Source organism: Astatotilapia calliptera, chromosome 20 (genome assembly GCF_964374335.1).
Source record: "Astatotilapia calliptera chromosome 20, fAstCal68.1, whole genome shotgun sequence".
In the NCBI taxonomy this organism is placed as follows: domain Eukaryota; kingdom Metazoa; phylum Chordata; class Actinopteri; order Cichliformes; family Cichlidae; genus Astatotilapia; species Astatotilapia calliptera.
Genome location: NC_137441.1, coordinates 3,680,522 through 3,704,131, shown reverse-complemented (window position 1 = coordinate 3,704,131; position 23,610 = coordinate 3,680,522). Strand labels below are relative to the sequence as shown.

The 23,610-nt window shown below is 40.9% G+C and overlaps 1 protein-coding gene across 1 annotated transcript in view; it reads right to left on the bottom strand.

Annotated features, from left to right (window-relative positions):
• Positions 1-3,791: 3,791 nt before the first annotated feature.
• The window catches only part of plxna3 (plexin A3), a 137,153-nt gene continuing 117,334 nt past the window's right edge, over positions 3,792-23,610 (bottom strand). The window contains exons 14-38 of the mRNA XM_026154649.2: positions 22,527-22,623; positions 20,605-20,795; positions 19,814-19,962; positions 19,618-19,738; positions 19,195-19,331; positions 18,928-19,098; positions 18,748-18,841; positions 18,389-18,508; positions 18,096-18,215; positions 17,871-18,014; positions 14,954-15,188; positions 14,733-14,875; positions 13,553-13,708; positions 13,308-13,408; positions 12,896-12,962; positions 12,461-12,607; positions 10,633-10,792; positions 9,234-9,337; positions 7,754-7,850; positions 6,268-6,345; positions 5,688-5,800; positions 5,231-5,400; positions 4,914-5,126; positions 4,257-4,407; positions 3,792-3,929 (exon numbers count right to left, since the gene is read on the bottom strand). Coding sequence (XP_026010434.1) covers positions 3,834-3,929; positions 4,257-4,407; positions 4,914-5,126; positions 5,231-5,400; positions 5,688-5,800; positions 6,268-6,345; positions 7,754-7,850; positions 9,234-9,337; positions 10,633-10,792; positions 12,461-12,607; positions 12,896-12,962; positions 13,308-13,408; positions 13,553-13,708; positions 14,733-14,875; positions 14,954-15,188; positions 17,871-18,014; positions 18,096-18,215; positions 18,389-18,508; positions 18,748-18,841; positions 18,928-19,098; positions 19,195-19,331; positions 19,618-19,738; positions 19,814-19,962; positions 20,605-20,795; positions 22,527-22,623 — 3,375 coding nt within the window. The 3' untranslated portion in view covers positions 3,792-3,833. The remainder of the gene's footprint in view (positions 3,930-4,256; positions 4,408-4,913; positions 5,127-5,230; positions 5,401-5,687; positions 5,801-6,267; positions 6,346-7,753; positions 7,851-9,233; positions 9,338-10,632; positions 10,793-12,460; positions 12,608-12,895; positions 12,963-13,307; positions 13,409-13,552; positions 13,709-14,732; positions 14,876-14,953; positions 15,189-17,870; positions 18,015-18,095; positions 18,216-18,388; positions 18,509-18,747; positions 18,842-18,927; positions 19,099-19,194; positions 19,332-19,617; positions 19,739-19,813; positions 19,963-20,604; positions 20,796-22,526; positions 22,624-23,610) is intronic.

Genomic DNA, 23,610 nt, shown 5'->3' with positions numbered 1-23,610 from the left:
CGATGCGCTGAATTATATCCGATTTATCTGTTCTTGATGACTTTGAGTTTAAAGGGCGAGCTGAGATTTTCATTATTTTTTTTACAAAAAGACTGGAGATCTGATTTGAGATTTCAAATGCATCAAAGATACAGATCAGGTGATTTAAACGGTGCAACTACAAAGAAAAAGATTTTTAATTGAGCTGCAGATACGATCAGTGATTTAATGGCTGAGTTTCCACTGCAGCAGCAGCAGGAAAACACACACACACACACACACACACACATACAGGTTGGTGAACAGTGGTATTGGTATGGTAGTGGCTTCCCTCCCTGTTCTACAATTAATCATCTTAAAGGCAGTCTTTTATCAGGACCCTTTCCTCCTTTTCCTCAATCCTCCCTCCCTCACTCAGGTCCTTTTGACCCCAAAGATTCAAACGACAGTGAAACATCAGCAAGAAAGAAAAAACAAAAGGTGCTTGGTTGCTCTATGGCATTGCAGAGAGCCAAAAGACAGATGCTTCATGGTGGAAGAACATTTTCACGCAAAAAAACTGGCTTTAAGTTTTGACAACCCCGTTGAGTTTTTTTTCACAGCTTGGTAAAACCATTGATGTTTCGGGTTTTCTGTGGTTTGCATATAGGACTAACCTGCAGGTTACTAACCTGGACACCATCTTACGCTAAAGATATGCTTTCTGGGTTATTTCTCATTCTCAATTTAAATCTACAAACACCATGTGTGTGTACAACTTTTTTTTACCTATTAGTTTTCCTCTTGTGTATAAAAATGGTCTACACTTTACGGTCTACATTCAGTCAAACCTCTCATCAAACATTTTTTTTATACATTAACATTAATGACATTTTCTGGCAATCAGCTGTAAGTTGGCAGAAATATGCAAGAACTTTTCTGGTTTTTGAACTATATTTAAACACACCAAAAAAGTTGAGGACCTAAAATCTTGTTCCTGTTAGAAGCTTAAACGTGAAAGGCCCTGAAGCAGTTTGCATCTTATTTAAAAGGGGAAAGCAAAAAAATACATACCAGTCTTCCACTGGCACACATTTACACAACATTAGTTTTGACTGACCAGTTCTGGTGCAAGTTGTTTGCTGGATGTCATATAGTTCGACAGAACTAGAAGATTAAAATCTGCCTCAAATCATTGTTGAGTAGAGGTTAGTTTGTGTTTTTAGTTTTCAAAAGGCCAAATACCTATGCAATCAAACTACATCCCAAACTGACCTTTGGGCAATATTTACAAGCCAGTTTCATGATGTGAAAATGTTCTACCACACAGGTGGGACTGGGAGGTTGAAGGGTGCATTGTTGCCATGTTGGAAAGGCCGACGTTCACACAGAGAATAAGAGCTTTTCACACAGAGCTTTTCTGAGTTGCAGTAGTTCCAAACTTCTTCGTGAGCATAATTTTTACTTGTAAGGTTTTAGAACTTAGGTGTGTGAAAGCCCTGGATGAGGCAACAAAAGCTCAGACTCCATCTGAAGCGCTGCCTATAACGCTACCCAAACCTTCAGGACAAACCTCCATCCAATGCCGCTCTGGAAATCTGTTCAAACAAACAACCAGTTTGGCAAATAAAAGCACCAAAAAGTTCAGTTTGTTTCCTCATCTTCCACATACAGAGCTTCTAACACAACAGACTCCAGTTGAATCCAGTTTGGTTGGGTCTGGGCCTGATCCGATGGTGAGGGGACGGTCTTGGTTTGGCTTGAACCGTCGCTCTGCCTCCTGGCTCTTGCTCTTCCTCCAGATTCTGATGTAGCATAACGTTCAGTATACAAGTTCAGCTCTTTAAAATCCATACCGTCAAATCCACAAAGTTCTTATTACATGTTAACATTTCAATATTTTTTTCCTTTCTTTTGTATTCTTTTTTTATACTTTGTCATCATTATTATCTTTCTTTTTTTTGTTGTTTACAATTATGGCCACAAGTCTTAAGAGTTCTTGAGTCCGGTCCGGCTAAAATTCTATTCCGGGTTGTTTTCAGTCCGGATTTGGTCCAAGTCCGGTCCAGTTCTGATGTGATCCGGTCCGGTCTTTACATGGCACTGGGCTTGTAGCTCTGCACAGTATTTCCCCCTGGGCATGTTTAGCATGGTGCTGTAAAGCATGGCTGTATATGTATGTGCAAGGTCTGTCGATAAAGCGCTGCACCAATAAACGTCAAAGTTTGTATCCAGGACCCCAGCGTCTAGGTTCTTGTGGGCCTGAAAAATGCCTGTTACTCCACTTTTGGAGATTTTTTCTGTTGAAAAATTCTACAGTCAACCTACTTATTTACAGACCTTGCCTGTGTGCCTGTGCTGGAATGTATTCAAAACGTAATGCTATATTCGTTTATATTCACTTCTAGTAAATTATTCACAATTCTGGCGAATTCCACAGTCTTGATTGGTCGGGCAGTACATTACTAAAGAGTCTTCTTGGCCAGTAGGATGGCCAGAGGCCAGCATGACTGACCAATGATGGAGGGTCGAGGGTCGAGGACGAGCAGGAATCAAAGGTGGGGAGAAAGAGCGAAGAAGGAAAGAAAAGGAAGGTAGAGAAGGAGTAGGACGAGGAAAATTAGGAGGTAAACTTTTGATGGACTGTGAAGAAAAGAGGGAGGACGGGAAACGGTTATGGACACAGGTACTGGTCTGTCAGTAGGCATCGGGCTCAGTGTGCTGTGGTATAGAGTGATTGTCCAGAGAATCGAGTGGTTATTTAAACAGCAACTTAGAAACATTTAGATCCTGACGAGGCTTGGCCGAACAAGTCCAAGGTCAAGTTATATCATCTCCCTTCAGAGTCCTTATTACTCTATGTCCAAATCCTCTTAGCATCCAGTGATTTCAAGTTAAGGTCAAGCCATCGGTTTATTGGACATTTAGTTTATTTGCTTTCGTCTTCTTCATTAAAGCTTAAAACAACCAACTGAATCCAAAAAAGTCCACGGTAGGGTCAGATATTCCAAATCGGTGACTTGACTTTGTCGCTTCCAGCCTCAAGTTCTGACCTGACTTCCTTACAGTGGATTCTTCCAGACAATGCTAAGGGTATGGTTGAGGATAAGTGGTCCAAAGTTACGACATCAGTAAAGAGGCTTTGAACCTCTGTGGTAGGCCTTGACTTAGCCCTGGACTTGTTCAGATTATGATGAGGCTCTTAAAGTTCAATCCAGCCTGTTGTGTTTTTCCTGTGACTGTCTGACCATAGGCGTAGTTTCTTGATCCTTCAGACAGAACAAGCTTTTCAAAGTGTAGTCTGTAGCTTTCATGGAAACTTGATCCGACCTTTCAACCAAGCACCTGTTAAGTTCCGAAGCAAGCTGAAGTCAGGTCACTTTGTTCTCACGTCACATCCACTGTTCGGAGAAACGTGACACAGTCTTTAGCCCACAGCTACATCCCCTTTGTTTGATCCCTGCTTGCAGTAAAATCAAATCCAAACCGACAGATGCATCTAGAAGGGTTATTTTTTGCCCCCAAATGACTCAAAGTTCCATAGTAAATGTATCCGCATCGGTTTGGAAATCAATTTTCCACCCCAAAAATCCACCAAATGGAGGTAGTTGGGGTCCCACCCAGCCAGTCGATCTTCAAGTCAATCAATCCATCAACTGACAAATAAATTACTGATAGATTGATTGCTAATGCAACTGGAGCTGCGGCTGTCAGTTCGGTCCAACATGGAGCAGTTCGGCTGACTGTTTGAACAGTTCAGAAAAACCAAATGCCCTCATTTCCCCCTCCCCCATTCATCTTCCCACGCCCCCCCCCCCCCCCCCCCCCCCCCCCCCATCCATCAATCCATCAGTCCATTCATCCTTCCCCTTCTCTCAGCTGCTTCCAGACATCAGATTGATGGCTTGCTCCAGTTTGTGCCTCAGTTTGTGTTTGCGACAGTACCCATCCCGGTCCAGTGCTGTTAGGATCTGCACATGCGGGAAAAACAGAAGAAATGATATCAGCTAAGGGTATTGCTTCATGTCCCTGATATAAACAAACTTGTTCGTGCATCAGTGAAAATGTTATTTTGATAGAGGTGCTACGAGTGGTTCAGAGGATGTGGGAAAGGATCGTCTTGCTCAAGGTCAGGGTTGGATGACTAGCTGATTTATTATTTTACTGCCATGTAAGGTAAGTTGATGAGGCAAGTCTTAAGGGGAACCAAAGAACTGGAAGGTCGTGTTAGTTGCTTTTACAACATCAGTCATGTAGCGAATGCCAATGTCAAACCTCAAAGTTACTAACTCACTCACCTCTTCCTTGTACTTGTTGATGTAGAAGTAGAGCTCGCTGAGTGCACTCAGTGTGTTGAACTCATTTCCGTGGAGTCGGGACTGCTCCACCAGGTATGCGTCCATGTCCTGATCGCTGATGCTAGGCATCTTGGCTATATCCCTGTAATACCTGAAGGACACAGACAAAGTTAGCTGTGGTGACTAACTTCAGACTTTAACTGCATCAGCAAGTTAATGTGTAGCTTTTGGGTTAATTTACCAGGATAATTACCCAAGTCGCCAGCTCTAATGGTGTAATATTTTTACATTTTGCATGAGCAGGCCTTATTAATCATCAGCACTAATTAATGTGATTATGACCCCATACTATTATTCTAATAAGGCAAGAGTCTCAGTCTCTGCAAGCCTTTCTTCTTTCTTTCTTTCTACAGTTCTGCTCTTCAGAATGTAAATTAAGCTGTAGTAGCTACTTTAACATATTAATTCTGACAGGTTATATTGATCAGTCACTTTCTTGTCATAGGGCATCAGCTAATATTAGCAGGTTAGTTAACTGGTTATTTACACCTAAACCCAGCTCACTCATTTATTTTTCTTAAATATATAAATTAATTAGCACGTTAGATACTTGCTTTACACAGGATGTATTAGTTAATAAGTTAGCGTGCTATCTACCTTTCCACCCAGCTCTTGTAGTTGGGGATGTCCTTCGCGTAGAGCAGTTTGTTGGATGGAGAGTCTTTGCCGAGCCGATGTTCAGACGTCGAGCAGGAATCCATGAAGGTCTGAGCGACGACTGACAAGCAAGCGTCGGTGATGCTGCTCTTGTGGATGTCGAACACAAACTGAGGATTCTTAATAACATTCACCCAGAACCTGAGAGGAAGGCTGCAAGAACAGAGAAAAGAGATGTTTTTAAAAAACATTTAAACAGCTGTGACTTTACCTTATAATTTTTTTAAAATCCACATTCTTGAGCAACTTTCTCTCACCAGTTGCTCTTCCAGGTGTGTCGGACGTCTGGGTCAGTTATCTGTCGTTTGTCGGCCTGCTCGTCTAAGAAGTCGAACATGTATTTTATGGCCAATGGGAGTGCAGAGCCACGATGGGCGGTGCTAAACACAGTCTCAAACAGGTCATCCACAAACTTCTGCAGCGTCCCCTGTTGGTGCGAGGACCAAAACAAAGGTTTAAATATTTAAAAATTCGATAATAGAAAAAAAAGATCATTAACCAGAAACATTGGACAAATTCAGAAGGTTAAAATTAACATTTTACCTATTTTAATTAAACTAGATTATAATATACAAAATGTACATCTTCTGAAACTACAGTCTCTGCGTACAATGAAGATGATTATTACAGCCATACTTTAAGGCATTACTGTAACTTTAATCTTAAGCCCCACACTGACATCTGTGAAGGCTTGTGCTGTTTTGTTTGAGGTACCTTGGTTGCTAGAAGTCTGGTCAGGTAGATTTCAGAAACCATCTTGCTGCCACGGTCTCCTTCTCTCTGGTCGCTGTGCTCATGATTTTTCACCAGGTGCCACAGTTTAGTTCCTGGAAAGACACAAAGGCTCGATTACCAATCCCAGTTTTCCAGAAGCCACAGAAGTCTCAGTTTTACTCCTTTCTTTGGTTTATTATCAATTTATTTGAAGCAATTACCTGCAAATTTGCCAAAAACTGGCATCACTCTGTAGGTACCCTGTGTCAAACTTTATTTCAGGTGTTATTCATTAACTATAGAACTCCAATATTATCATTTTTGGTATCTAGATAATATAATTTCCTTTTTCTTGGCAGAGTTTTTGTCTGAGATAGACAAAACGTCCAAGTATATCAAAGATCATGACTGTGCTGTCACAGAAGTTAAATGTAATGCTGTCTCAACACAAGCAATGAATCCTGTTCATCTTTCACAGCATCTTTGAAACAAACTTAAAGGTCTAACACATGAAAACACCACAGATGTATCCTAATGTAAAGAAAGTTACTATATCTGAGTATATCTGCTGCCATATTACCAGTTTCCTGGTCTGGGGTGATCATTGGAGCTCTGGATCTCAGGCTGTCGGGACTGCTGGATGTTCTCAGTAAAGACTCTGATGGCACAAACAGAGAGAAAGATGTTCCTGATTAGTCATCTGGTTAGAAAAGAAGAGGCTGAACACTGATTTTGTGAGTCAATACTGTGCTTTAATGGTGAGAACTGAACAACAACATCTGGCCTGGATATAAACTAAACTTTCACTGTTTTCCACACAGCTGCTATAGCTATAAAGGTAAACAGTCATTGTGCATAACTTCCAACAAACCACATCTGTATAACTTGTAACGCCCTCAAAAATACATCTGTGTAAAATTTATTTTCACCAACGGAATGTAAACGCTGTAATCTCGCAAGTGTTATGGATTAAATCAATCTCAGATTATTATTATTTCTGACTGCTGTGTTCCCCATTAATTCGTCTGTAGCGTCTCAGTGAGTTGTGCTAACTTTTACTTTCCACCTCCAAAGTTATTGTGACTCTCAGACGTGTTAAATACATTTATTTCCTCTTCACGTTAACTAGCTGTGGGCAGACACTGAAGGTAGCAAGCTGAGAAGACATGAGAACAAAAAATTCATTTTGATGAGTGAATATCGTGTTAGATTTTCTCTGTCACTTCACTGTCGGTCCAATCCTCTGTGTTTGCTTCCAGTTTTGGAGCCAACTGTTTCCTAAAAACATGTTTGAAGATGGTGATTGATGGTGTTGCCACACTGTCTAAATCAATCACCGTATACTCATATCAAAAGACTAAAGACTAAAAACGCCGTTCTTCTAACTTTGATAGTTGCTAGTTCCTGCTGTGCTCAAACACAAAAGAGAGAGACTTCCTGTAGAGGTTGGGTTGTCCGTACAGGTTACCAGTAATCCAGATCATGGTACGAGTTTAAAAACCAGAAGAAGGAGGAAGCATAAAGCATTCTTTAAGTTTGTGAAGACGTTTCAAACCCTCATTACTTTGATTTATAAGCAAATTGAATGGATGCACTGAGCTGCTTTTAGAGCCAGCAGTCCACCACAGTGTTAATACTGTGGCGGATTCAGTCCAAGCGGGCGATGCCATTGGCAGTCATGATAACCTTGAAACTTGAAGGACTCCAGGCTACCTCAGGTTTGTTAAAAACAGATATGCTGGCATTTCTGCAGCGTGTACAGGCAGTACAGCAAATGTTAAATTGCAGTTAAAAAAATGTTTGGACTGTTGCTAAATTAAACTTTCCTCCATTTCTTGAAATATGTGCAATGTGGTAGAGAATGAAAAGTTTGCATGACCTATGAGGAGGTAATAGAAACGGGAAATACAGTCAGGTGAAATAAACCAGAATGATGCATTTGATATATGAAAAGTCTGGAAACCATTAACCCTGCCAATAAAACACGATGCAGAACTGGCCAGCAAGAAAACCTAATAACTGTGTGTGTGTGTGTGTGTGTGTGTGTGAGCGAGCGCGCTCAGTACCGTATCTGCTCAGCGATCTGGTGAAGGTGAAGGAGTTGGCGATGTTGTAGGCAGAAACCTGCTTCTGGACGAGCGCCACCACGGAGCCGTCTGTTACCTAGCAATGCACAGTGAAACATCAGTTAGTCAGCCAATCGCTCCATCAATCAGCTGACTAATTATCCGTTCAGCCAGTCGATTCTTATCCCGTCCACAATCTTGATAAAATCCACACGTGCCGCTGCAGGAGCTGATGAAGAACACGAACTTGCTCGGAGCTCAAACAGAGAGCGAGGGTGCACAGGCCGCTGAGATTTTAATAAATCGGCAAGAGGAAATGTTTTCAATCTGCAGCTGCACAGTCATTTTACGAGTGCCGTTTAAGTATTATGAAGTGGACTGACTGTATACTTACATTAGACCATTCTTTCATTCTATTACATCTTCAACAGTCTTCTTAATCCTCAAAATGATCTTATACTGTATGTATATTAGATTACATTATGTTACACTATATCACAATACTTCATGCAATAGAATTTTATGTTTCCTTATACTATATAGTATGTTCCATTACATTATGTTAAATATAAGAGTTTTCCTGGATAATGTTACGTAAATCAATGCTTTGGTGCTGTCTGGGTTCAAAGGTTTGGCTTGTGGTTGTCAGTAGTTTCAAACTGTCTAATTTTCAATTCTTTCTTGTATTTGTGAAAGAAAACTGAGAAGATTTATTGACTTCTTCAAGTAAAACATCTGTTCTTTTCACCAAACAACATGTTCGGCTGGTTTCTGTAACAAAGCAATGTTTCCCATTAGTGTGCAAAAGTCAGGAATTCCACTAAGCTATTAATGAAAGACTTATATGTAATCTTACATAAGGTCTTCAGTTATTAACACAATGGTGCTAAAATCAGGAGTGGAAATATGAACACTACCTTCCTTTTTACTGTATAGTGGAGACATAACCCGACCTGCTGCTGGTAGAAATGTAACTGCACTTTTAAAGCTCTCGACAATTGTGATTGGTCTGTTAAGCACCATTGATTCCAGCTGTGATGTTCAGGATACTTTTTGCTGGAGTGTTTGGGAAAAACGTGTGAATACCACTCTCCTAACATTTTATTTGTCTCCATCGTGCACACAAGTGACTGGCGGCAGCAGCATCAGCCACTTGTGCAGGTTACGGTGTAGGCTGTACAGAAATCCAAATCAGCCGACAGACCGAGGACAGAAACACAGACTAAATACATACAAGGAGTGAAGGGAAGAGGGGAATTAAAGCACTGTGGGACAAGAACAAAGAAAGGAATAAAAAATAGGGAAAATAATAATAAATGGTATTTATGTCAACTAGACAAGATAAACAGTTAAAAGTTTCTTTACTGAAAATGTTTCAAATGTGGAGAAAATATTATATTCTTACTAAAAGGTTTCATGTGGATGAAACTGCTAACAAACAAACTTTCAGGTGATCTCTGCAGTAAATGCACGTCTGTACCTGGTAGTGCGCCAGCGTGTTGAGTCTCTTCCAGTCGCTCTCTATCTTAGTTGTCACGTCTTCGTCCTGCAGGATGATCCTTGTGAGCCGACCCTGACGCCACTCTGACATCACGAGCACAGACAAAGGATCAGAGAACTGTCCACCCAACCCCGAACTGCAGTCGTGTTTTAAATGAACTGGGCTTAAGTTTGACGACTCTCTGCTGGAGTATGTAACTGATTTATTTTTACTGACATTTTATTATTTACTGAAATTCTGATGAATGGGGACCTATTCTCCTCATTTTGTCATTCATACATGTATTCACCTAATTTAATACAATTATTAGATACACAAGTATATTTTGCAGGTGTTGTGTGTCTCAGAAGATGCATTTACCAAGAACTCACATGCGTAGTGACTGTTTACTCGGTGGTACAGGGTTTTTTATTTTTCCCCCACTAGGGATAAATTAGCATCCCCCGACTGGTTTGTAAGCAGTGCTGTCTCTAGGTAAAACCAGCCACAGTGGTTGTGGTTTCTAGCAACTGCTGCAGGCAACTTGTATAAAATTATCGCTCAACTACTTGCTGAGATGCAGAAAAACTGTGAAAGGTGCAATACAAACTGGAACTGAAGTAAAAGTAGTGCTGTGTAACTGTAACAGTCCATTTTAAAAGATGGAACTTTTACTTTGAAGGCTAACGCTTCCTCTTTCTGGTTTGCATTGCGGTTGCCACCAGTTTTGCCTGTTTAGTACCAGCAACTCCAACCGCTTGCCAACCAGTTAAGGAAACATTTTTATCTAGCCACAGTGGTTGCCAGGGAGTTGCCAACTGGTCTTTAGTCCTGTGTAACTGGGGACTAACTAGCAGCTGGCGGGTTGTTGGGGACATTAAACCCCATCATGCTGAAGACAGGACCTGAGTGGTGATGGTGACGTTAAACTCACTGAGTAACAGTAGCGTCTTACATATAGCAATTGCAATTATGTCTCAAAAACTAGAAAAACAACATTGACTTGTAGATGTTATGCTGTTAAACAAGAAAATATTTTCTGAGCTAATCCAAAGTTTATGTAAAAATCACATCACAGCCACAGAGATGTCATCCATTGGTTAGCGAAGTCCTTTCATAAGTTATAAACCAGTGAACGTACCCGACTGTAGCCACCTTTGTGACTCCGGTAACGACCATTATTACCAAAATAATCTCATGTTCTATTTAATTAGGCTTTGAAACAGCACGGAGGCCATACACTGAGTGACAACTTTGAAACAGCAATACTTCTATCTGCATCCAGTGGAGTCGCCCCCTGCAGGCTATTAGAAAGAATGCACTTTGCAGATGAAAAGCTGCATCCATGTTTTATACTGTCTGCGCCTTTTCTTGAAGTAGGATATCTGTCAGTAGTTACCCAAGTCCATGTCGTCGGCCTGAGGTCTCTGCGAGTATGGGATTCCTTTGTAAACAGCGTCCAGCAGTTTGTCTTTGACCTGAGTGACTGTGTCGCAGTTCAGCACCTTCACTGGCACCTCAGTCCCAACTTCACCCTCAGGGGGGATGCACATCAGCGTCTGAGACGGCGAGAGAGAAAGCAGAGACTCATCTGTCTGCACCAAACTTTATTAAGCTGCTGCTTGTGTGTTTACCACAGTGTTGTCACAGCGAGGAAAACGTCACGGGCTGTTAAATTGGATATTTTTAACCACACACACACACACACACACACACACACACACACACACACACACACACACACACACACACACACACACAGTCTTTTCGAGGACCCTCACTGACTTAACATGCCCCCCCCCCCCCCCCCCCCCACACACACACACAGTCTTTTCGAGGACCCTCACTGACTTAACATGCTCCCCCCCCCCCCCCCATACACACACACACACACACGCCCTTTACATAATTTATAATAATCCCCAGCTGGTGTGTCAAACACTGAACTTTCATTCGCCGCAGACCCCCGACAGAAAACAACGCCGAGTGGTCGTAAACATCCTGCTTCTGTGCTTCAATGATGCTTGTTGCTATGGATACAGTGAACGCAACAAAATCCACTTTGTGGTGAGTTAAAGGACTCATCTGTAACACGTTATAAGGGAGCCTGCAATTTACAGGGTGAGTTTATTGTATGAATCAGGTACCAATAAAACACTGCTGGTTCCTGCTGCAAAATTATGGGGAACAAGTCAGTAGCCAGCTGTGTATTTCAAATAAAATAAGAAACATATTGTACTCATACACTCACACACTACTCAGCTATATCGTATAGCACGCAATTAAAGAGTAACACAGACTGTTCTGGAAAGCACTGCCTCATTTAGCGATATAAATGTTTGTTTTGAGGTTATCAATTACAAAAATTGCATTTGTTTTCTATGAAATTGATTTTTATTAACAGATTAAGTCTAAATTAGTTAAATTAACACAAATTATTGACCTTGGGTAAACGTGGAGGGAACAAACAAGCAAGACAGCTGACAGATTGAGAGCTCTGGCTTAAACGTGCTGCTATAGCATAAACTTATACTGCATATTTTAACACTGCTATTCACTGAAAAACCCCCGACATGGCGTGCTGTCATTTAAAACCTTTCTGTTGGGCAATGATACAGAAGGTGCCTGTCAATAAAACAAAGATTTAATGGAGGTAACATCACATTAGAGCTTCACTTCATTATTCAAGGCCTCTAAATGAATGAATTCATTTAAAAAAATCATAAATATCTACAGAAGATTTTTTAACAAATTTAATTATTTCCATTTGTCATTGCATATTTTTAATAGATGGCTTTTTTGGGAAGTTAGTTTAGGTCAAGTCAAAAATCAATTACCCAGTTTGTTTCCAGTATAATGTGTTATTATGGACACGCTGTTATGTTTAGCATTTAGCCGTCAATGGGCCACGAGGACTTGGGTTACTGCAGTGAAGATGATGTATGATTGAAGCTTACATGTCCTTAGCCGCAAATCTTTACACTGGAAAGTAATGTGAATAAATATGTAGTGTTTTTTGTCTTTTTTAAACGGCCGTGTGCTTTATTTCATCAAATTTCTCTAGGAATGACTTGACAAAGCTAAGGCTGGAAATGTGGTTTATAACTAATAAACAAAACTACCAAAATATGGTGAAACCAGCAGTCTATTCTCACCGCAGCTGCACTCAGTCACAGCTCAAACTGCTGTATTTAATTTTGGTTGGTGTGGGTGCGCGTGTGCGTTACCAGCTGTTTGTAGTCGATCTGCTGTCGGATGAGTTTGTCTTCACTGAGAGAATAACGAGCTTCTCCGGTGATGGCGTCAATCGGTCCCTTCTCCATCTGCTGCTTTATGGCACAATACAGCATGAAGAGAGGCTCGCCCGCACACTCCTGAAGGACAGGAAGAGGGGAGGGAATGAAGGGAAGGAGGGGAGATTTTTTTTTTAAAAGGAGGAAAGAAGAGAAGGAGGAAAGCCAGGTTTATTACTACAGTTTAATCCTCAAAACTCATCAGGAGGATTTAAGCCAATCCCCTTCATTCCCTATGAATAAATTAGCTGCAGCTCTGATCTGATTGGTCACGCTCAGAGTTGAGAGGCAGACTTTAATGAGGTCAATTAGGGGGAGCAGGAGGAAAGGTAGGAAGGAAGGAAGGAAAAAGCAGAGAGGATGGTGTACCTTGAGGAATCGATGGAGGAGGAAAGTGAACCAGTTCGTCAGCATCTTCTCAGCAACAGACTCGGTCCTAAACACATATATACAGGTCGGAGGTCATTAGTGACAACATTAACTCCTGCTCTTTCCTGATTGGTCACATCAAATTGGACAGGAAGAGCTTAATGAGGTCAGTTAGAGAGCAGGAGGCAGGGATTTGGGGGTTGAAGGAGGAAAGACAGGGCTGCTACACCGGCTTCATAAACAAGGACTTTTATTCTGAAGTAGCTCTTAGACATGGGATGCGACACATTCAGTGCAGGCTGTTACTCAGCCAGACGTGGATTCATTCAGCAGATCAGCTTTAATATTCCAGGTGTGACCACCCACTCACACTGAAAACAGTCAAACTTAAAGTGAACAGCAGGGAACGCACCTCCTCAGCAGCAGTTTGGGATGGTTTCTGTTCTCCAGGTTTTTCTCAATCAGGTCGGCCAGCAGCTGTTTTAACACCACTGTAGCATATTCCATCCGACCCTGAAGAGGCAAAGACAAAGACTTAAACCGCTCAGCAATTATTTACATTTTTTTTAACTCATAATAGGTTTACAAGCCTCTACTGCTATCACTACAGGTGTAGTAACCAGCATAATTAGCAGGCTGTAGCACTGTGACAGATACCTGCAGAGCAGCCATGAGCAGGGAGGCCACGTTCCCCCTGTCTCTCATGGAGAACGACCTCTGAGCCTCCAGCGTGTGGATGAAGGTCAGCAGGAACATCTTGTTGTTCAGCAGCTGGCTGAAGAGACGCAGAGCTTTCTCCACATTGGCTGGAGACTAAACAGATGCATGTGCACTTAGTTATTTAAACACAAACAGAGAGTCGCTCACCAAGAGGTCAGGTCAGAGGTTAAAGATAACATCAGTAAACCAAATAAACATCAACAAATCCACAGTGATATAAATATAAATTCATTATTTAGTTGATAAATCTAAATAAACTAGAAAAAGCCTAAACAACCCCCCAAAACCTAAGACCTAAACATGTGGAAATAAATCAGAACAAGGCAAGTTAACCAAGCTAGGACTGAAAAAAGACTAAATTTGTACAAGTGGTTATTAATCTGAAAAACCATCAGAAATTTAAATGGATTTAATAAATAAGCCCGGAGGATGAAAGAAGGAAAGAGCAATAAACTCAACCAGATGACAAAAGCAGAATGAACCTGAATAAACATGAACAAACCTGACAGATGTGGAATAAATCTAAGTAACCCTGAACAAATATAATAAATGTAAGTAACCCTGAACAAAGAACCAAACTGAAATAGGAAAAAATGTGAAAAAATAAAAAATAAAAGATGAACAAATCTGTACAACAGACAATAAACCTAAAGATATGAATGAGAATAACCTTCAATAAAACTGACAAAGTTCAAAAACAAAACCTGAAAACAGAACTAAACAAATTTCAATAAACCTAAAGGGGAAATAAATATGAATAAACATAAAATGTTTGAATAAACCTGGTTAAACTAAATAAAATTAGAATAAATATAAATAAAAGATCACAAATATAAATGTCTAAGCCTGAAAGAAGGAGATTTTGTCTTTTTTAAAAATAGAAATAAATAGGAATAAACCTAAAAAAAACCAAAACAGTAATAATCTACAGAACTAATTTAAATATAAATCCATAATCAGGGAAGAAAAACTAATCTCTGGAAATTATAGTTCACCAAGTTTAGGAAATTCTTTCCACCTGTGGGCTGATTTGCTGCCACACCCTGTTATTATGATCAGGGAAAAATTGTGGATCCAGAGACTCAAAGATCTGAACATCCTGCCGTATTGTACATACGTCAAGCTCTTTGAGGACGGGGTGTTCTTCTATCCCAGGGAACATGACCCTCATGGTGTATGTCCGATATTCCAAGAAGGGAATCTTCACTCCATCCATGTCATTGGTAAGTTCTTGGATGTCTGTCTGCAGCTCCGCAAAGGCTGCGAGAGGAAGAAGAACATTAAAACAAATCACCACAGAAGGAAGGACTGGAGGTAAGGAAGGAAGGCAGAACACACCCTCTTTGCACTCTAGCGCCACCCGGCTCTCCAGGTTGTCCATCTGCAGCTGGAGGCGTTTGAGCGTGCGGTCGGCATCACGGGTCTTCCTCTTGTAAGCGATCAACACTGCGATGATCGCGATGAGCAGCACGCCTCCGCCTGCTCCGATCCCAATGATGGCAGGCAGCGTCAAGGCACTGTCGGAGTAGATATGGAGCATGCCTGGGGAGTACTCCAGACCACCCACCAAGATCTACAGAAGACAGAACAAAAACGTGTTTATGACACGGTTACCTCCCAACATCAAAGTTTTTTTCCCTTTTGATCAATTTCACAACTTTTTTATCTACTTTTGATTATCTCACAGTTGTCATACCTTATTTCAAAGTGCCATAAAGACTCATATTGTCATGAAAGCTTCATGAAATGGACTCTGTGATCAAAAAGTCACATATTTTTCTTATATTAGCCTATTTTAACTGTTAAATCCAGAGTTACATTTAAAACCCTTTAGCTGTCAAAGTCCTGGATGATCATCATGTCTTAAAGACCTCATGATATCATACTATTATACTAGAGCACTTCTCTCTCAAACTGTAGGATTGCTCGAGATATTTAGAGTTTCCAAAAGTCGAATGGGAGACACAGTCGTCTGCTATCAGGCCTCTCTCCTGTGAAACAGCTCCCAATTTGGGTCCAGGAGACAGGCACATCTTATATCTTATATTTTATTCCAGTTATGATCCCATAACTGTGACGCTAATGTGCTTGTTTATACCCGTCCGATAGTTGTGATTCACTAATATTCAGTTTATAATATAAAGCTGTTGTGAACTGGCACAATATGAATAAAACTGTATGGAATTATCTGAATTGAGGCATTTTGCTGCTTTAAGTACAATTCCTCCCTTAAATTACTCTGTTAAATCCTTCATAACTAACACAGTTTAGCTTTGGTTAAAGAAAAACTGTAAAGTTTTAAATGCTGCCATCCACTGTGCAGATGTTACACAGTAACTTTGGTAATGATACTTTGTTGCAGGAGAATACAGATTTTCAGTCTTTTAAAGAGACAAAATTGTAACAAATTATACAGTTAATGTATAAACACACACACACAGATAGATCTTCATGTTATACGTGTTTCATTATCTTTGTTGTCTCTTGTATTAATGTTTCATTAAAGTGTTTCCTCTTTACAGCCTTTTAATATCGATTCTACAACAGATGAAGGTACTATGAACAAACTGATAAATAAATGATAAAGAAGATATGAACAGACGCCGGAGGGGAGGGAGGCATTCTGAAATGATAATCGATACTTTTAATAATATATCAATAGTTTGTCTCGTAGGAGGTTCTGTTCATTGATACCAACTTCACTTTGAAGAGCTCTGTGTGTGTGTGTGTGTGTTTGTATACATGGTGTTGTGAGGACATGAATGTATGTACAAAACCACTACGTGGGGACAAAAAAAGTCCCCATAAGGTAAATCATATAAGTGATAAGAGTTTATTCATTTCTTCCACAGGCTGAGCTGTGTGTATCTCATTCATGTGTAAAGAAATGATTATTTCTTATTATTAATTACATTTTTTTCTTATATATCTGAAAATGTTCTTGCTTTTGTTTGTTTCGTATTTGTCGGTTATGTATGGTTAAGCTTGGGCTAAATTTAGTCTTCAGGAAATGAGTGTAAGGCAGTGCAATGTCCTCTGAAGTCCAGGAAACATTACTCTGTGTGCGTGTGTGTGTCACTCTATGATATGTGATATTGAACCAATTACCCATGACTCCCTGCGGCTGCACTTAATGACTTTCACCTTTATAAAGACCCCCTCCTTTTCCTCCTTATCCTCCTACTCCTCCTCTTCCTGTCTCTGTTCTCCCTTCAAAAAGTAGTTCACGGCCAGGATACTCAAGTCCATGTAAACACAGTCAGTGTCTATGACTTAGACAAAGTCACATCAAAGCTATTTTAGGCTTGTTTTTCATGTGATACTTTAGTGAATCCTGGTAGATGGAGGAGAAAAGCCAAATCCACTTACAGGTATTCAAAAAACCTTAAAAATATGAGTGAGACCTATTATTCTCATATCCAGCTTTATAATTCCACTGTACTAAAGTAGCTTTCTATTATTCACAGTTCAAAATAATCCTTATTTTTCACATACTGAGTTCACCTACTAGCTAAAACAAGCCATTTTAGGTGTCTTTCATTTCTCCCTGTAAGCCAGCTTTCTTCTCATTGGCTGCCCCTCGTAAACAAAGACATAAACAATAAATAGGTGGCGTTTCTGTGGAGAAATAAGCACATTAGACATGAACTCTTAAAAGGTCTGGAAAAAGCTGACAGAAAGCTTTTCGGAAGCTCAGTCAGGAAATAAATTCAGCATAAAAAAAACCTTACATACACCAACACAAAATATTTATTTGTAATAAGTTGATCTATTGATTTCCTGCTTCATGGTTGGTTCATTTTCTGTTATATAAAGTTGATGTTTGCAGAGGTTTTTACCTGTTTTTGTCCCTTTTATTGGCTCTATGGTCATTTTTTGAATCCTTTTTGGTGTCTTTGATTTGCTCTTTGTGGTCATTGTGGTTGTTTTTTGTTTTGGCCATTTTTTAAATCTCTGTGTAGTCTGAAGCATCCTTATAATGTTTTTTCCTTTTTCAGGTCTTTTTTGTATCTTTGTTGTCTGTTTTTTCTGGTTTCAGCAACTGTTTTGTCTCATTTTTGTATGTTATGGTCTCTTGTCTCTCTTTTCTTGCTTTGTAGTTGTGTGTTTCCTCTTTGTATTTTACAGTTTTGTTCACTTTAAAAACAAAATGTAACAAACTTCCCTTTCCTGTGTCCTGTAACCTTTCTTGATTATTTCTTGCTGTTTTCTATGAATCACTGGTTAAGGTAAGAATGAAGAGGAGATTACTCACCACGACTCTCTTTTCTCCGGTGATATCCGGTGAATCACAAAGCAGCTGGTTCTCTGACACGGTTAGGAGGCAGGGTGACTCTCCAATCAGGACTGTGTAGTTCAGGCGGTTGTTACCAGGGGCAGGAGGGATCAAATTTTTACCCTGAAACACACAGACAAGTTTAGCTGGATCATTCACACATATACTTTGAATATGGATTGCATCAAGTTTGAGAACTCAAACCTTGAGGATGATGGGTGACCCTGGTTTCACCTCGAGGATCCCAGAGTTCCCCAAGGAGTCAAAGGTTGGGTTCGGGTAGTGTGTAAAGGGGGTGGAGTTAAGCACCAGCAAAGAGGACACCTGCACAGGATGAAAATATTAATGTAATGTCAACATGTCATTTAGAGAAAAAATGCTCCACGTGTGTTTTTATCTCTGATCTGTGTGATTCAGGTTATTTTTTTCTTTTGTGCGTGTCATAAGCTTGTACTATGATAAAGTAGAAGGTGCTGCTTGCTGTGGGTGAGCGATACCTGATCGAAGATGAAGCCAAACTCATCGGGCCGCAGCGCCCCCTCTGGCGGGTCGGGTTTAGTGTAGACCAGACCAGGAGCCAAGCATGTCATTGTGCTGTCATTGACTACAGTGCAGTACTGGAGAGAAAACCATGAAGTCCGGTTAGGACGAAGAATGCAGGGTGACTGCAGAGTGCTGACGGCTAAGGTCGCAGCTGAAACTGGTTTAAAACAACATCTCACAAACAAACTTCATCTCCTCAAAACTCCAATAACCTTTATTGTATTTCAGAGCATAAAACCAATAAGTGCTGCGGTACAGTTTAAGGTCCCGATCCTGAACTTGGGAATAACTGAGGTCAGAGTTTTGTTCTTACATTGTTAGTTTCCACTCCTCCATATTTGGCTCTGACTTTGGGCTCCTGGATGGTGTGCAGGTTGGTTCCCGTCACAGTTATCAGCGTACTGCCACTGCGCAAATAACAGACGCACAGGTTACAGATCCATTATCGTGATTGATTATTTGATTAGTGATGAGGAGAATGTGGAGGATTTACTTGAGGATGGTCCAGTTTGGTTCAATGCTGGTGATGGTTGGGTCATCCGTGTATGTGTACTTGGTATCTGTGCTTGTAACCTCGGCCCTATCAATCTTCAGACGGATGGGGGCTTCGCCCGTGCCTGACGTGGAGCTGGGAGTTATGCAAACTATCTCCCGATCAGTTCGTCTGGTGGAGAAAGAGAGATATATCATTGCATCTGGTTATTATTTACCAACAGATATATTACTGGGTGCATGTCAGAGTCAAGAGATCCCAACTAACTTGACAAACAGACACTCCTCCTTGTTTATGTAGACAGTGACAGAGCTGCCGGCATTCAAGTGTCGACCCATCACCGTCAGTCTGGTTCCCCCAGAAACAGGTCCCTTCTCTGGATGGACACGGCTGAAAGTCGGGCTCTGGAGAATAAAACACAAAAGACAGCGGTGGTACATTAAAGAATAAAAACATCAAGTATCATACAGGAGTTTTTCCACTGTATGATAATTTATAGTCCATTATAATTAACTCGGCTTCCTCCATGCACTGTTAAGACAAGGCAGACCTGAAGATTTAAATTTAAGAAAGTCTAAAATTCCACGAAATCTAATCCTGATAACTCAACCTTTCAGTTTCCATCACAAATAGTGCGAAATGGTGACTTTAGTGCACGTAAACACACCAACAGGATGCTGAAGCACTCACCACGAAGGCGTACGTGTCACTGGAGAAAGCTCGATATTCTTCGTTGCACAAGCCGATGCAGACCTCTACCCGACCGCCTGGAGAGTGAGGCAGAAGAGCCTCGGCCATGTCACAGACGATCCTGCAGACAGAGAGACGGTCAGACGCACTCACACACTCCAACGTGTCCTCATACCAACATGCTGACACCACTGACCTCTCTGCGCTGATGTATTGCGAGGGGATGGGGTTACAGCGGACTCCCGCCACCTGAACATGGGCGATCTCCTTCACCTGAAGACCCAGGTTCTCCCCCTCGATTGTCACCCGAGTCCCTCCTTCCCGGGGTCCTGTCACTGGACTGATCTGTGGGGGAGGGGCGCAGCTTAGAGATCACATGACATCTGTTTCTTGATTTACTGCAGCTGCCACTTACTGTCTGTCCATGTTTTCTTGTTGTCTCAATAAGTTATATTTAAATAGATTTCAAAACAGAGAAAGACACAAATGATAAAAATGTCTGTGCAGTGATTATCCTTTAATAAACAGCATAAACTTAAACAACACATCTACAGGTTTCTATGGGATGGTAGCGCACACCCTCAGGGTCTTTTTAAGGTCATTTTAGGGAGTTGTTTTAATTTTATGATCATTTGTGTTGCATTGTGTTACTTTCCTTGACATAAACAAGGAAGACAAAATATTGTGAACACGTGACTTAATATCTTCTAAAACATGTTCGACTCAAAACATGCAAAAAGCCAACATTACTAGACTGTTTATGTATTAGTGTTCTGGTACTCGTTGGGACAAACAGCATTGTGTAGTACTGAGCAAAGGCCTTGTTCTACCACACAACTGTACGTAATGGCAGAAATGTAAAATCAGGCCAAAATGGGTAAATTAGTTTATTGTTGGTTGTTTGCGATCATTCGAAGAGGGCTTCCAGTACTGATTACAGTGAACTGACAACCCTGCAGCATGCAAGTCGCAGGTTTGATTCCCTACCTTGGTGATGCGTGGGTGGCTGCAGCGCAGGTTGTGTCGGGTGTAGTGCATCCAGTTCTGTTCGGGGGACGGGCAGTGCTGTCGGAGGAGGCACTTCCTGCTTTCGGTGCACCACCCGCACTCGAAGGCAGTTGGAGCTTTGAGGCACTGACCACAGCTGGAGCGCTGAGCCTCACACTTGTACAGCAACGCTGACAAACAGCACACGTTTGATCAGACAGCAGCCAAACACGGCGTATCACAGGTGGAAGAGTCGTATGTGCATTTTTGCTACTGTCAGCATGAAGATATCATGAGGTGATTTTTCACAAAGCAGAAAGTTTAAGAAAAATCTGTTGATTATTTTTGCCTTTTGCCATTTAGTCCCATAACTTTATCCAAGTCTCACAGTTTAATCAGTTCGTTGGGGATGTGGTGTGATCACAGTCACTGTGGTGGGCCCATCAAGGGGTTAACCCGTCCCACTGGAGGAATTTTCAAAGAAACTTGCAGATAAATAAAGCAGGCTTTTTGGGATTTTGTCACAATCATTAAGAAAAGACGGATTGATCTGAATGGTTTTCCAAACGTTTAACTTCATCCAAGCCAGAGGTCTAAATCATCTGCAGGTTTATGGGCTTTTAATGATTCAGGCAATAATCTATTCCAAACTGAAAGATGTTAGGCTGAGAAATAATGACAGGTTTTTTCCACAAAGTTACCAAACTAAGTGCACATACTCTCATAATACATTGTTTAAATGATACTTATTTTTCTTCCTCAGGCTGTTTATCATGTTTGGTAAAACTTTGCTTCATTAAATGTGAGAGTTGAGTGTGAAGTTTAAAAATAGCTTATAGCAACATTGTTTTACTGATTTGGTCCCCTTGAGATCAATTTGTTATATACGTAGCCCATGATATAAAATGAGTTTGACACCTGTGCTATAAATACTCAAACTCTGTCCCGACAATCAGCAGCAATCAGCTGCTCGACGCTGCTAAAATTACACGATGGCCCCAAAGCAAGAGAACACTGGAAGAAAATGAATGTTTGCAGGAACGGGCGAGTGGAAGTTCAGGTCTGCAAGTTCAGAGGAAACAACTTGTAGAAGTTTGACTGATGACCTTCAGGAAGCAAACTCTGGAGCGGTGTCGCTCTGTTCTGCTAAGCAGCTAACCCACATCGCTGCAAGCTTCATGGAAGAACAAATCTCTGTTCGACACAAATTTCAGTGCCAGATGTTTGCAATCAAACATCTAAAGGGCTTAAATGCGTGTTTGGAACAACTCCTAGAAGGCAAATAGAAATTTTTTGCTTCACAGAAGTATGAGCATCTCTCTAAGTGTTCAGCATGACAGTGGATCGATCATGCTTTAGGCCTGTGCTGCAGACACTGTGAATGTTTCACTGGCAAAAGGAAGCATGGATTCAACCATGGAAGGACCAAATTCCAGAAGCAAATATTACAAAAAGCTATGAAGAAAAAAAATAATGAGATTTATAGGATGGAAATATTTCCAAATCAATGGGATACCTCAAGAGAGCCACAAAGCCCCTGCAAAGCCCCCGCTCACACCCAGCGTTAAATATCTCTAAGAGCATAGCAAATAGGAAGAATAACCCAAAATCCTGAGCTACAAAACACCTTGAAAACCTTTCATTTGTGTCAATATGGGCTTTAAATATTGAGCATTTAAACATTTTTTGTCCTTTCTGTTTTCATTTACGACAAACAGAAACGCACACTTTTGTAGCTCTGTATGTTTCATTTAAATAAACTTGATGTTTATATTTACTGATGGTGTCTCATTTGTTTCATATTCACCATACAAACTAAAACTTAAATTAGACTGATTATAAAGCAATCAAAGTTGATAAAAGCTAAGTCCTAATCGACTCACAGATTTCTGAAGACGAGCAGTTTGATTAGCAGGTTTTACCTTTCATAGACGCGGGCTTGTCGATGAAGAAATCTCCATCCCAGACAATGGAGAAATCCACCGGGAGATCACCAGCCTCGTCCCCTTCATACCAATACTGCAGAGACACAGAGGGGGAGTAATTTAAGTATGGCACGTTTTAATTGGGAAACGGAAAATTTGATTCTGTGTTAATTAACGGGAAGCAGCAGGAACAAATTTTAATTAAAGGAGGAGAAGAACAAATCGATGTAGAGAAGAGAGAAGAACAAAAAACAATGCAAATGATTGTATATGCAGATAAAATATACTGAAGCCAGCGTTCAATAACCACACTGGCAACTGTAATAATATGAGTACAGCTGATATTCACACAAGTGTCAGTGCAGTCAGTATTCCTGTCTTACTCCACCAGTCAGACAAACATCAAAACTACCCTCCTGCTCCAAATACAACTCTGAACCATCAAACCCTGAACTCCACAGACCTCCGGAGGCACCAAGGTTTTAGAGACTTTGCAGTAAGTCCTGGATGTTATCATGTGAGGCCACCATGGACTGGATGACTTTTCTTTTCCTCACCACATTTCACAGGAGTTCAGTCAGACTGAAAGGCTGAGGCAGCACCTTTAACTCCTTGTCATGTTCGCTGAGAGCCCCATCCTGCTGAAAGAGACCACTGCCATCAGGGAGTGCCAATGGAGGGTTGGCACATGTTAAACAGTCTGCAGACTTTTCAGGGTCTAAAAAAACCGTCCGGTGTGCCGGATTGAACCCTGGGTATACTAGTGACCAAAGCAATGCACAACAGGAAAATTGCTTTGCATGTAGACTTTAAAGAATTAAGTAATACAGTAATGGCAAATACCATACAGCAGACAGATATCCATCTTCAGGGATCTGAGCAGACATGTGCCTGAGACAGGATAGCCATTAGAGAAGATGAATGCAGGCCCTAAGTATTGCTTAACTGCAGTCATTGTTTAGGTAAGTGGTGCGCATCATAGCGACATCCATTTAAATAGCAGGAAGCCTTTTAAAAAAAAATCTTAAATGTGCTCTTAATTATGTCCGTGGTGCTGAGGTTGTGGCAGATTGCAAGTATG